This window comes from Halichoeres trimaculatus, unplaced genomic scaffold (assembly GCF_033239565.1).
Source record: "Halichoeres trimaculatus isolate MK-OKI-2021-1 unplaced genomic scaffold, fHalTri1.1 fHalTri1_scaffold_1, whole genome shotgun sequence".
NCBI lineage: Eukaryota > Metazoa > Chordata > Actinopteri > Labriformes > Labridae > Halichoeres > Halichoeres trimaculatus.
The window spans coordinates 40,588,390-40,602,444 of record NW_027437179.1 but is presented as its reverse complement, the minus strand read 5'-3'; the positions used below and the strand labels follow the sequence as shown (position 1 = coordinate 40,602,444).

Genomic DNA, 14,055 nt, shown 5'->3' with positions numbered 1-14,055 from the left:
TTTTTGTGTTCATGTGGTAAAAAACATCCATTTGTTTAATAATAGAACATAAAATATTTCAATTTAACATAATTTATTCTTCGATATGTAACCTTGTAATGCTGTGTTCATGTCCAGTATAGAAAATCTCCTACTCTTACACTCACTCAGTCACAAGGATGCATTTAGGTACCTATACATGGTACCTTTTGATTTTATGTGAATCGGTACCCAGTACTTTTGACAGAATTCGGTCGGTACCTATAAAAGTACCTAATTCAGAACCCATCCCTATTGGTGTCAAGATTTGGGACAATACAAACTCCAACACTTAACTTTGTTTTTAAGCATATGTTCATTTAACAGATCCCAGGCTTAGCAGCTGTATTAGAAAGTTAAATAAAAACTTCGAAAATAAATAAGTTGCTCCCTAAAGTTTTCTACAGTAAGTCAAGTTTTCCAAAAAATGTCTCTAAGTGTAACCAATCAGATAGTACTGTGGGTGAGACAGAGACAGAGTAGTAATTGCAGACATAATCGGTCTATCCCTAGTTTTTACCTCGCTGAAAAAAAAGGCTGGTTTTTTTTAGGCCAACTGCTAGCATTTGATCTTCAGATATCTTTTCTTTAAAATGTAATATTTACATGCAAAAGCTTTGCCAAATCTTGACAGCAGCTGAAGGACGATACAAGCTACTGCTTCTACAGTTTGAATCATGAATCTAACCCTGATTACTTCAGCCACTCAATAAATGTTTCATCAATTTAATTTAAAGCTAAGTTGCGTATTTATATTGATTTCTGTGTGTGCTGGGTCTAGCACAGCTCATCAGAGCTGCGTACACTTCAGACTGGTAGCTTGGCTATCGGCTCTTTTGTAGGTGACAGAAATTACAGGCTGTGGAGAAAAATCCCGGGGCATCCTTTTGGCTTTGGAGTTAAAATCAATGACTGCAACCTCTCCTGCTTTATTCTGGCTTCAGACAGCGGCGTCCTGAAAACTGAACTGCAGCAGGTGTCTCACAGCGGGATCCTTCTGCATCGAGCGAATCGATCATTTTCAGTCATCATCAAACAGCTGATACAAAGAACAGGCCTGCACCGCGCCAGACTTACACTTTTACAAGAGCAACACACTGCAACATGACCTAAATTTACAGCTCCTCAACTACAGCTCACGGCGACACACACACACAGAAAGAGTCCAGTGGGCGCACAAGATTCAGTCATCCACATCAGATCCAGATGAGTGTGTTTGTAGGCGCTCCAGCAGACACAGACACGAGTTTCCACCGCGCTCATGTTTCCACAACTGAACAGGTTTCACCATCAGAACAAAGCTCCGACCTGCTGTGATGGAAAATCATTTTAACTCTTTCTTTAAATAAAGTTTCACAATCTGAAAGTGGAAGAAGAAACGGACTCAGAAAAGCTGTTTGTGCAGAAAAACATGTTGATTTTTTGGAAATCAATGCTGGTGCTGCAACTCTTCGTGGTGATGAGTCAACTCACAGAAAAACAACTGATAAATGAATAACTTAAAGACCTGATGACTCTAAAACAAAAAAAAAGGATGGGTGTTAGCCTGTTTTCTGTTTTACTTAACTTAAAATGAAAACACTCTACTCTCTGTTTTGTGTTTTGGGAAACACCGATCATGTGAAATAACTGTATTTCTGCCCAAGAAAAAAACACAACCTCTAAAAGTAAAGAAGTATACCAACGCTCTGCTCCTCTCTGAGGAAGTTTTATACAAATAAAGACGATTTTACAATTGGATATAGTTGAGCTATCAGATTCTAGATCCATCTTTAGTGTTAATTTGTCCTTTCTCATGCATAAGTGAGATAAAAATACAGAATTTTGGAAACCCTGGTGCAAAGTAGAGATACTGTACACTCGCTCCTCTAGAGAATCTTTTAATAACACATCAGGGCAGCCTTTTTTAATATGATTTCATCTCTTACACTCAAAATATTTCTGCAATTTAACTTTAAGAAAAGAAAAAAATCTAATGAACAGACGTCAAAAGACGTGGTGTGACTCCGGTGCCCCCTTTGGATGAAACCAGCAGTGTTTTTTCAGGATTAAGACGATACTTTCCCATGAGCACCATCAACTTTTCTTTGTTCTGACAGTTTATATCATCCTGTAGACTATCGTCCATGTATTGATTTGTAGCTTTGTTGAATTAAACTGTATTGTAAGCATACGTGCCAGTTTAACCCTTTATCACCCAAGCATCATTCTGGTCACTTAGACTTTTTTTTGTTATTTTGTCCTTGAAAGATTTAGAGATCATCTCCGGGAGCCGGGAACTGTTTTGATTATTTCTCTTGCCCCAATAGTCTAAGAGTTACGGTAATGAGAACAGCTTGCATCAGCTATCGCCTGTGATTGAAACGCTGTTGCACACGGATTCCTGCCCAGTGCCGCAATACTCCGTATACACCGCAAACCTTGTTTTGTCTTCTTTAAGGAGCTTACTGAATTTTCTGCTAGTTACGGTAATTTAAGGAGCACTTTTAAAATGAGAGCGCAGTGCTCAGATATGTTAATGTGAGCTCCTGTGTCCCAATAAATGAATGAATAACCATTCAGATGCCAACATAAACATTAATTCTTGTTCATAGACGTTTAGCTCTTTTGGCTAGCGGTGGTTGCCAAGGCACAACAACACCTTTATGGACTAAGGCAGCTTAAGAAGTTTGCCTTGAGTCCCCACACCACCACGGCCTTCTACCGTGGAACAATTCAAAGCCTGCTGACAAGCAGTCTCACTAGCTGGTATGGGAACTGCACCGCAAAAGACCGCAAGGCCCTCAGTAGGGTGGTGAGATCAGCCGTGCTGATCACTGGGTGCACACTACCCAGCTTGGAGGAGCTTTACAATCAGCGGTGCCTCAGGAAGTCCCAGAGGATTATCGAGGACCCCACTCATCCTCACAACTATCTGTACAAAGTACTACCCTCAGGGAGGAGATATGAACATATCAAGACCAAGACTGACAGAAAGAAAAATATTTTTGTTCCTCATGCCATGAGACTGCTCAATAAATGAACTCTTTGACATCATGACTGTTTATTGCCTTGAGTCTAACTGTTTTAATTTTTTATTTATTTATTTTTAACAAACCCGCTTTTATCCCTTTTTTAGTATTATGTATTGTGTTTTTAAACCACGGGGCAAAGAACCAAACACAAGTTTTTCACAGTGTATGTACTTGTACATTATCTTGTGACAATAAAGCATCTTGAATCTTGAAAGCCAGAGTTTCTCAGTCAAAGTAAAAAAACTGACAAAGAATCTTTTTGCTCCAGTTTCAGCCATGAGGACAAAAAATCATGTCCACAGAAAGTTTCTTAAGTCTCACTAACAAACTTTACAGGCAGAGCTCCAATCAGAGAGAGAGGAGAATATCAATTTGAAAATCTGACACAACACAAAAATTCAATTTAAACAAATAACTAGAGGTGTCCCAGTCCGATATTGATATCAGATATCGGTCCGATATCAGCAAAAAAACAAGTATCAGATTATATCAGAATGCATCTAAAATCTCTGATATAAGCAGTCCATTCCAGACTCCACTCCAGCTGTTTTTATTTGATTTATTTAGGTTATTTTCTGGGTCTTCTAATTTAGTCTTTATTTTATTCAATTACTAGTATTTTTTATGTTTAATGTTAAAATTTCTGTTACCCATTGGTTAATAATAAATGGGTCAGTTTTTCCTCATACCTACTGTTGCTGATTACTGTTCTTTGTTTGAATAATATCACTTAATCAAGCCTTTTCTAACATGACAGACATACAACAAAATAAGTAATAAAAGTATGCATGTTTAATGCTGATATTGTATCAGATTAATTTCGGTATCAGACAATACTCAATGCTGCAGTATCAGTATCTTGTCAGAAGTGAAAATGTAATATCAGGACATCCCTACAAATAACCAAAAGTGCTTTCAGGGTATTAAAAAAAACAATCCAATTAAGAAAGTCAGAAATCTTTTAAAATAAAGGGAAATTTTTTTAATACGTGGAATAAATTAATAAACAGCACCTGTGTTTGTAATGTTACTCTCCTTAAACAACACTGATTGTTTCATCACGAGGTTTTCTGTTGACCACATTCCTCTCTCATCCCTCCTTTCCCCGCCTTTGTACGAGCTAACCTCGCAGTCGCCATGAGACTGAAACACAGTGATCTGAAGGGAGCTGACAGCCAGCTGGGGCCTCGTCTGATTGGCTGAATGTAAACAGGACGGCATCTGATTGGCAAATGTTCACATGCTGCTTCTTTTCATCCAGATAAACGTGTCAAATAAACCAGAAGCTCTCCTGATGATCATCATATTTGTGACTCTCTTTAAACTACAGTAAAAAGTGAAAAAGAGCAGAGTACAGAATGATTATCAACAGCTCCTCAGATCTGATCTCTGAAGTGAAAACCTGGAGGCGGCTGGAACAACAAACCAAACAGTCGTTAAATCAAACCTCCAGAAACTCTCTCCCATCTGTCGAGCACTTCAGACCTCCTGCTTTATTTTTATGACCATATTTAGATAATTAAGAGCTGCACCAGATACAACTAACACTCCAAGCTGCAGATTTCTCACATTAATAGCTTTTCAGAAAGGAGCACTAAGCCCCCTCCTGAGGTCATGAGTCTAAACCCAGATCAGCACGCTGGACGGCTGAGACGTTACCTGTCTCTGTCTCAAAGTTCACAGCCTGGGCCTCTTTGTCTCAGCCTGACTCAGCTTCTCCTCTCAGAAAATGGATCCCTCCTCGGAGCTTCATATTCTCCCCAAATCTCAAAGCGAGCAGCTGATTCCTCTCTGCTTTTCCCACCGCGTGAGTGAAGTCATCCCATAACACAAACTTTCTTTCTCTCTTTCAACTCCCCGCTCCTTCTCTCCTCTCGTCTCCTCTGAAGAAAAACAGCTGATTTTCTTCCTCTTACTTGTGAAACTTTTAGCTCCACCCCTCTTGGCACTTTGAGTAGAAACAAGCTCCCTTCTCTCTGCTGCAGTTTTCACTTTATGGTCCGTCAGAGGGTAAAGGTGTGCTGGGTAACTAACCTGTAGTTTCATAATGGGGCGGGGCGGTCATTAAGTTATAGACTCACCTGAGAGGGAGCAAGGGTTAGGTAAATGAGACATCCTCTTTACACACTTGGCCATGAGTGTGAGTGTGTGTTTTGAGGAAACGCGGCAGGTGATAACTGACTGATAAGAGGAGCCATTGTCATGCATGAAACACTGACAGGAAATAAGTAACAGCGGTCAAACCTGAAACACTGTTGGATCTATTGTTTCATAGTCCTTCTTCTCCCCGAGCTGCATGTTTACTGCACAAAAACTAAACCACAAACACCCTCAGAAAAGCCGAGCACGCTCTGTAGCCATCAAACTTGTTTTAACTTGTGGTTTCGTGGGTTTTGTTCTCCAGATTCTGCGTCTGTGTGTCACCACATCAGTATTAACCTGGAAGAATGACTCTGCTCTGAATCACACGGAGAAGCAGAAAGCTGCTGCACATCTTCTGGCCACACCCCAACCTGTGATGTCACAACAGGTGTTATGCATTAGACAGGAAATGAGACAGAATCAAAACAAGGGGAATAAGATGGAGCCTAACTTCACTGTTTTGTTTTGGGTTTTTTTGACAACTGTTGGCCTTTTTCAATTTAACTGAACACAAAAACGTGATCAACTTGTGTTTGGTGGATTATGTCTCTGTTGTTGCAATGCTTTTTGGAAAAACTGTTGGAAAGCCTGTTTGTTTCTCTTTGAAAGTGCATAGTACAGCAATGGCACACACATCAGAGTCCGTGGATAAACAATACCAAACTTTTTTGCAGAGCACAGTGTTGCTGGGCGGTTTCAGGAAAGATCTGTATCACGGTATCAGCGATGTGACAGGATAACAGTATTTTTTCTGTAGGACTGGGTACAGATTCACTTAAAATCTAAAGGTACCATGTTTAGGTACCTAAATGCATCCTTGTGACTAAGGCTGTATTCAGACCAGAAAAGTCCTTTGGTCCACTTTTTTGGACCAAAAGCGGACTTTATTTTTTTCGTTTGGTGCGGTTCGTATTCAGATTGTACTTTTTGTAAGTGGACTATATTCTGTAAACACATCCACGTGTGTGAGGATCAGTGCTCTCATTGGACAGCACTGACAAAGGGCGGTACACAGAATACAGACCTGGAAATGGAGGTAAACGTGTGTTTGTGCTCTTATTAGAGCTGCAAAATCATTTTCAGTTTCAAGAGCAGCTCCTTCAAAGCAGCTTAACAACACCGTTTACAATTTAGGAACAGGAAGACCAATGATCGCAGCAAGGAGGCGCTATGCTCTGCGTGTCCTGACCCACAACATGCTAGCAACAGCGTGGCTAAACAGAAGACGGAGGATCAGGTATGAACCAAAGACAGTTAGGTTACGGTGGCTTTATAGGCCCAAAAGGGGCATGTATCCTGTGGTTAGTTCGGATGGACCTTGGTTTGTATTCAGACCTGCACCGGAGAACCGCGAACCGCACCAGAGTTCGTTTGGAAGCGGACCGAGACCACCTCAAAAAGTGGGTCTCCGTCCAGTTGTTTGGTCTGCACCAGGGTTCGTTTGTGTCTATTCACACCTGCATAAAAAGTCCGCACCAGCGTGGGAAACGAACCCTGGTCCGTTTAAAGTGGACCAAACAGTCCAGGTCTGAATACGCCCTAAGAGTGGAAGAGTAGGCGATTTTCCATGCTGGACATGAACACAGCATTGCAAGTTTACATATTGAAGGATAGATGTGTAAGATTGGAAGACTTTGCATCAATACTGTATCGTTTTAGATGTGAAACGTACCCATCCCTAAATAAGAGTTAGGTACCAATTCTCAAGATGGGATGCATTGATATAAAAATTTTGGCCGATAACAATACCCGGTATTAATATTCCTGTTATGACAGATAACCTATATTTACCTTTACTGATATTGATTAAAAATAACATGTGAGATGATGTTTTGAGGTAGTTCAGAGAGAAAGAGCGGTGCAATTGTGAGGAAAGACGACCGTGAAGAGGATCAAGGAATGGATCACAAAAGGTAAAAGTGACAAAAAAATAATAATTTTTGTTTGTCTTTTGGAAAGAGTTTAGGTTTTATTATTAAACAAACTGGTATTTTTTACCACAGAGACAAACAACAGCACCAAAAATGTGTACCATTGAGTACTGATATCAATTGCCAGGTACCAGGAATCGGTACTGCATCATTTCAAATCTGAAAGGTACCATCCCTAGCTCTAACTGAGGATGTGTCGCAGTAGTTCAGAGAGAAAGAGCGGCGTGATCGTGAGATAAGACAAAGGTCATGGAGAGGATCAAAGGATGGAGTGTCCGAGATGATCGTGACTAAAAAAGTACATTTAGTCTGCTCTTTGGATCTAAACCAGGAAGAGAGACATAAGAGAAGAGAGTCCACTCTTCTTAGGTAGTTTTGGTGTTTACCAGGGGTGTAACGGTACATGTATCCGTGCCGAACCGCTCCATAAGGTGGTTCTGTTCGGTACAGTGCTGTATTTGAACAAGTACAGTAAGTTAACGTTAGCCGCTGCACATGGCTCTTTAATATTTACGTGAGTACTCGTCTATGATTGGCTGAGTAGGGAAGGTGTTTTAATATTCATGAGGAAAGTGGTCTGTGATTCGTGCTTTTCGATCATGTGCATATCATGTGGACGTGACGTCTCACGGTGAGCCAATCAGAAGATGAATATCAAAGAGCTTCCGTAGCCACAGGAGCTTGTGTCTGAATTGTGCATCATGGCTGCTGCTAACGACCAAGTGGAGCTTGAAGAGCCTCCCCCCTCGCTGCATAATGGCAAGTTTTTGGTTTAATAAACATGATAAACAAGCAAGTGGTTTTGTGTTGTTCCATATTGTACTGAAAATGTACCGAAACCACGGTACGTACCGAACCGTGATTTTTGAGTACCCTTACACCTCTAGTGTTTACATAATCAAGGAAAACAACAGTATTTGGGTCTTGAAAGATTGTTCAAGATGCTCTGAAAATGCCGGCAGCTAATGAGTAAATATTGACGATACCAATATGTTTAAAAAAAAAAAAAAAAAAAAAAATCAGCCGATATCTATATTAATATCGATAAACTATGCATCCTTATTCACAAGGGCAATCTGGGTATGGCTTGCAAGTTGCAGCTCTGCTAAACCACCAGGAAGGGCTAAGGTTTGACAAAAAATTAGGAAATTAAATGATGGAGGATAAAAAAAGTGACAAGAAGAATGGGTGCCCAGGCGAGTTTTAAAACATCCAAAATATCCTCGGTTGGTCCCAGCAATTGGAGACCCTCAGTCACTGCAGGGTTCTATCAATCCAATATGGGATGATTCTGGCTAAGAAAGTTATTCTTAAAGTCTGGAACAAAGAGGTATCTCCAAGTTTTGACGCCTGGCTAATGGAGTTCTCAGATACCTTGTATCTGGAGAAAATCAGATTTGAGACATCAGGGAAATCAAATAAATTTCATCAGATATGGCAACCGTTTCTTGATCATATCACACAGTGGAGAGGACCCTCATGACACCTCAATGTCTTGATCATTTTTGATAACTTCATTTTCTATAATTTGTTAAGTTTAGTGTGAACACAGATGACCTCAGTTACTTGTTGGAGAGTGGAGAGTACAGTTTTTTTTTTTTTTTTTTTTCATTTTCTTTTTAATGTTTGTGTTTGTATGTATGTATGTGCATGTATATATAGATGTATATGTATGTAGATATGTGTGTATGCGTGTGTGTGTATGTATATGTATATATTTATATGCATATTTTATGTTTTTATTTTTATTTTATTAGTCTGCTTGACGGGAGAGGGGTGGGAAGAAAGGGGTAAATGTTCAGGCTGATATTTGCCTAGTTATTTTCTGTTTAGTTTTTCTGATGTTCTGTTCTGTACATCTAAAATTAAATAAAGAGAGTATTTAAAAAAAAAAAACATCCAAAATAAGATCAAAAGCAGTTTGTCGTAAATTATGCTAAATGTCTGGCCTTATGGACGTCAGATTCGTGGTGGCTTTCTTTTCTCGTCATAAGCTGTGCATCAAGCAAATTCCCCCTTAACCATTTTCTGCTCCATCACTCTCGTATTCAGATTCTGGTTGTTTGGACCTGACCGTCGGACACCTGATAGTTAACACATAAGGATAAAGTGAGCTAAAGTTTGGGAACTTTTAGACAAGTCAGAATTTTAATTCTGGTTTTAATGACTAAGAAATAAGACACTTTGGAATATCCTCAGTGTTAACTCTGTATTTTACCCTTAATCTATCCTGACTTTTTTCCCAGAGTCCTGTTTTTTTGCATTGTGTATTTTAGCGTGTGTCTGCAGTGCTTACTTATTGACAGTTTGTTCATCAAAGGTTAATAAAGAAGTGATGTTTCTGTTTCAAAACTAATAAAAGTGGCTGCAGGGAGCGTGCACAAGCTGTTTTTCGTTTTTTGGAGACGCAGTGTCTTAAAAGATTAAGTTTGAATTCTCCTGAGATTATTTTTTGCTGCAGAGCTCAAAGGTGAATTCACAAACTGTTCTTTTCACGTCTTCGGCAGGAACGAAACCTAAAACTGAATCAAGTTTTCAGAGGATCCAGATTTTCCTCATGTATAAATACAGGTGCTCTGCTCATTCCCCCAACTGGTTTGACCAATTGCACACACACACACACACACACACACACGCACACACAAACACGCATACACACAGACTGTATTAAGCTGTACTTGGCAGACTTCCACATGTCAGACTGGGGGGGCAGAAACATTCTCCAGCTATTAATAAATCTGTCTGAATTAGCTTCACATCGCTCGTTTCTCAGCTGCTCTGAGAACAGACAAAGCTGCAGAAGGTTAAACCTGTTAAAGTCTCTGGGTGCAGATGTTCCCTACGTCAAAAACGTCTGTTATTCAGAAAGATCATGATTTGGAGTGACGTGTTGGAGGTTTGAGTTCATAGAAACTGAAGTAAAAAGCCACCAGTTAATCTGCTAACTGCACATCCTGCGTTTCTCTAATCTTTCTTTTCAACATGAAATCTTTGCAGAACAGGTCTGACAGTTTTTAAACGAAAAGTATTCACACACAGCTTCACCCTGACCTCAGCACGTAGTAAAATATGTCACTTTAAGCTGGGAAGACTTCCACAAACAATCTGTTCACACATGCTCTACATCCTGAACATTTCCTCAGTTTTGTACATGTGGGCTGCATGTGTGAACACAACCAATGGAGACTCTTCCTCCACTTTTCAAGCCTCTGAGTGAAAAGTCAGTGTGACATCAGGGTGAGTGGATGTGTGAACGCAGCAGGTAAGGGTGATGATGCTCACACCGAGCTGAGTTCACCTGCTTTATACTGTTTACTGCTCACCTCCATCGCCTGGTTTCTTCCTTTGTGCCTGAGCTGTAGACATATCTTTGAATGTGTTTTGATTTGTAGCAACATATCTTAGAGTCTAATCTCTTTTAGACTTTCCTTCCAGACATATCTTTCCATTCCCGAAAAAGTACACATGAACATCAACGGTCAAAAATCGTTTAACGTGACGTAAAACCCAGTTTTAACCTCTAATAACTGATGAAAAAGAAACTTTTCAGAAAAAAAAGAGGACTTGAACAACAGCCCAATCATATCTTCATATCCCCACATCATACAGATGTGAGGAAGTTTGACCACAGCTCATCTGGAAAGACTGAGGAGACAGAGTTTTTGACCTATACTGCAACCAGCCACCAGAGGGAGCAGTTTCTGTGGCAACCTCACAACATGACATCCATTTTTTTTTTAAGCTCATGTAAGGGTTGGCGATATGATAATCTAAGATTGTGAGGGATTAGAATGTGATGACGATCTACCAAAGCACGGAGAACGTAGAACTGGCTGTAGTGCTCATTCTATCCCTCGCAATTCACTACAGAATTCACTACACAACACTAAAGACACATCTATGTTGTGTTCAAGTTGATTTATCTTTTGAGTTAAACAAAACAAAAACTACCTCTACCTAAGGTTGCACCGATCACAATTTGCCGTCCGATTACTGATCACCAATCTTTGAAAAACCTGACCTGCCAACACCGGTTAGGCCTGATACCGATTTTTATTCTTTATTTTTTATAACTGACAGCATATACCTTCAATGTTCCAATATTTAATTGAAAATCATTGAACAATACCTGTGAAACAATAAAATCTTAATGTTTTAACTTAAACAACCAATAAAGTGTCCTGAGTTTTAGGTCTCAGAGCAAAAAGCAACAATAGCTAGCTGTCAGACCTTCCTGGAGGTTTATAAGATCAGTTTCATGTGTAAGGATGGGCCAATCACCAAATCACAGATCACCAATCCCCCGAAATTAAACAAATCGGGAAACTGACCGAGCGGTGCATGTCTACTAAAAACTTAACGCTATGCACGCCAACATTTTGTTTAATTTTGGTTTTACTTGGCACAAGTTTGCTAAATTGTTTACCTAAATTCAAACGTGGTCGAACGATACTGTCTTAAATGTTTTTTAATCCCCATATTTTTCATGTAGAACTGTGGTTTTAAAAAGTTAAGTTATTTTTATACTGTTAAAAAACATGAAAATAGTCTGAATTATTTAAATAAAAAAAAATCTTGATAAAATCATCACTGTAGAGCTCGGGAACCGAACTGCGTCTTAAAACCTTTTGGGTATGAGGCGTACATGCATGGTTTGCCGTACTCATGTGTTCTGTTGTATGACAGTATGATCTATCTTTTTGTCATGTGCAGATGCAAATTCTTGTCTTTAATGTCCTGGACCTTGTTTGTTTGTTTGTTTTGGTTTGTAATTTAATTATTCTGCGTTGTTCTATAACACAAAAACAATAAATATTCGATCACAAAAATAAAATCATCACTGTAATTTTGCAGAAATAAAATTGTGAAATTATTTTTTTTCCATATCTTTTCCACAATCAGCTCAAAAGTTGTGTAAGGACTTAAAGAGATCTTTGAACAGTCTCACTTTTACATATTTGCTTGTTCATAAGTCAAGAATTAAAATGAGATAATCAGCATCAAAATTGATTATTTCTAAATGTGATTTCTCAGGTTCTGTGGTAAGTCAAAAGTCTCCTCAATGTCACTTCTCTGATAAAAGTATTTCTGGGATTAAGTTTGTAGCAATGGTGGAAACTGGAAAAAGGAGGTCAGAGCGGAGTAAAGCTAAAAAGTAGAATAATGGAGCATTGCACCCAGGGAAAAGTTGTCTTGAACAAAAAAAAGAAAAGTTAAAAGGATCAAATGCACGTCTTATAATGAGTCACATTTTTAGGACAGAGGATGATGGCGCTCATGGGAAACTGAGTCTTCCAGGTTCCAGATATTCCTCGTAGCACCCTCAACGTCTAAAGTTCATTTCCCAAACGGGGCTTCAGATCCCAGCTGGAGGACGTAGCGGAGCATTAAGCAGCTAAGGAGCCAAAAACCTCCCCTCAGGAGGAGTCAGGAGGGGTCAGAGACCCAAAACGAGCTAAAACAAGATGACATGTGAGACGCGTTTATGTTCACAAAGTTTATGAAGCCACTTTTTGTTTGCCAACATGTCCAGCAGGAGCGAAGGAGAACCACAACTCATTAATCTGAGGCCCAGTCGATGCGGGTCAGGATGCTCGTCTGTGTTCTCCAGGCTGGACGGCAGAGCAGCAGATGGCACTGCCTCCCATGGCAGAGTGCCCCGTCACACTCACACTCACACACGCTCATTCCCCCAACTGGTTTGACCAATTGCACACACACACACACACACACACACACACACACACAGGTGGGACTCCCAGTACAGTAGGAAGCTCCACGCTGGGTCAGCTGCTGGTCTTCCACACCCCACTGAATCGCTCACTCTCAGTTTTTCAGTCACTGTTATTTGTGAAGTGAAGGAGCTTCAGTCTCAGCGTGAGCTCACACAAACAGAAAATCACCACCTGACCAACAACGACGGCACTTTTCTGATGCTGGACCACGAAGGACAAACATATGTAGACACAGCGTCTTCCTCACAGCTAAACAACGCTCCCTTCCTCCTCATCAGCAACTAGACTGACACTAATTACATCACTGCACAAGCAGAAACCTGGTGTATGTGTGTGTTTGTGTGTGTGAGCAGCTAGACGGGCAGTAATAGCATTAGCTACAGAAAGCAGTGAACTGTTAAAACCAGCAGAAACTGTATGACTCTATGATAACCCTGTATTAATGAGCAACAGCCAATCACAACCCTCCGCTGTGACTGTTCAGACGTCGTAATGAAAGATTCATGTGCTTACTCGCTTCGTCGGCGTGCCTCCATCCCATCAGGTAGGAAGAGTTTGATTGTTGACACGATGCAGCCATGAGTGACTGGAAAACAAGCAGAAAATAAACACGTTAAACACGTTAAACATCCAGGAACCAGTTTAAAGTCAATATTTTAATGTGTTTACATCCATAAAGGCTGATTACACTCATTCAAAGACATTACTAAAAGATTTATTCCTTCTTCTGCATCAGGTTTAAAACAAAAACTTTGGTCCCAAGAGCTGTTCCTACTTGAATCCACTTCCAATGTCTGAGATTTGTGAATTTACAGGGAGGCTCGAGCATTTCTGTTCCCAACAAGGAGATTAATCTCGAACGAGTCATTCCAAGTGGGAATTTTGCAGTTCATGAAAAGTTTTTTGTGATTATGTCACATATGATTAGGGATGGGAATCGGAAACCGGTTCCTGTTGAGAAATGTTTCAATCCATCGATATCGTTAGCCTTTGTGCTTAACGATTCCCTTATCAATCCTTTACGTTGTGTCAGAGCCGCTGGGCCTTACGTCGACTAGTCTGCTTCAGCTATCTTAGCTTAGCGGTTAGATAACTTTTTCCTAAGAAAACTCTTCATAAAGAAACGTTCATTACTCTCTCTCAGGATTCATATTCAGTGGATTTGAAATGGTATAAATCTTCTTATTTACCAAAATAACAAAATAGCACAAGCTT

The 14,055-nt window shown here is 40.0% G+C and overlaps 1 protein-coding gene across 8 annotated transcripts in view; it reads right to left on the bottom strand.

Annotated features, from left to right (window-relative positions):
• Positions 1 to 14,055, bottom strand: part of slmapa (sarcolemma associated protein a) — a 90,272-nt gene that overhangs the window by 45,475 nt on the left and 30,742 nt on the right. For all 8 annotated transcript variants that reach the window (XM_074698841.1, XM_074698899.1, XM_074699310.1 and 5 more), the window contains one exon: positions 13,354 to 13,426. In XM_074698841.1, coding sequence (XP_074554942.1) covers positions 13,354 to 13,426 — 73 coding nt within the window. The remainder of the gene's footprint in view (positions 1 to 13,353; positions 13,427 to 14,055) is intronic.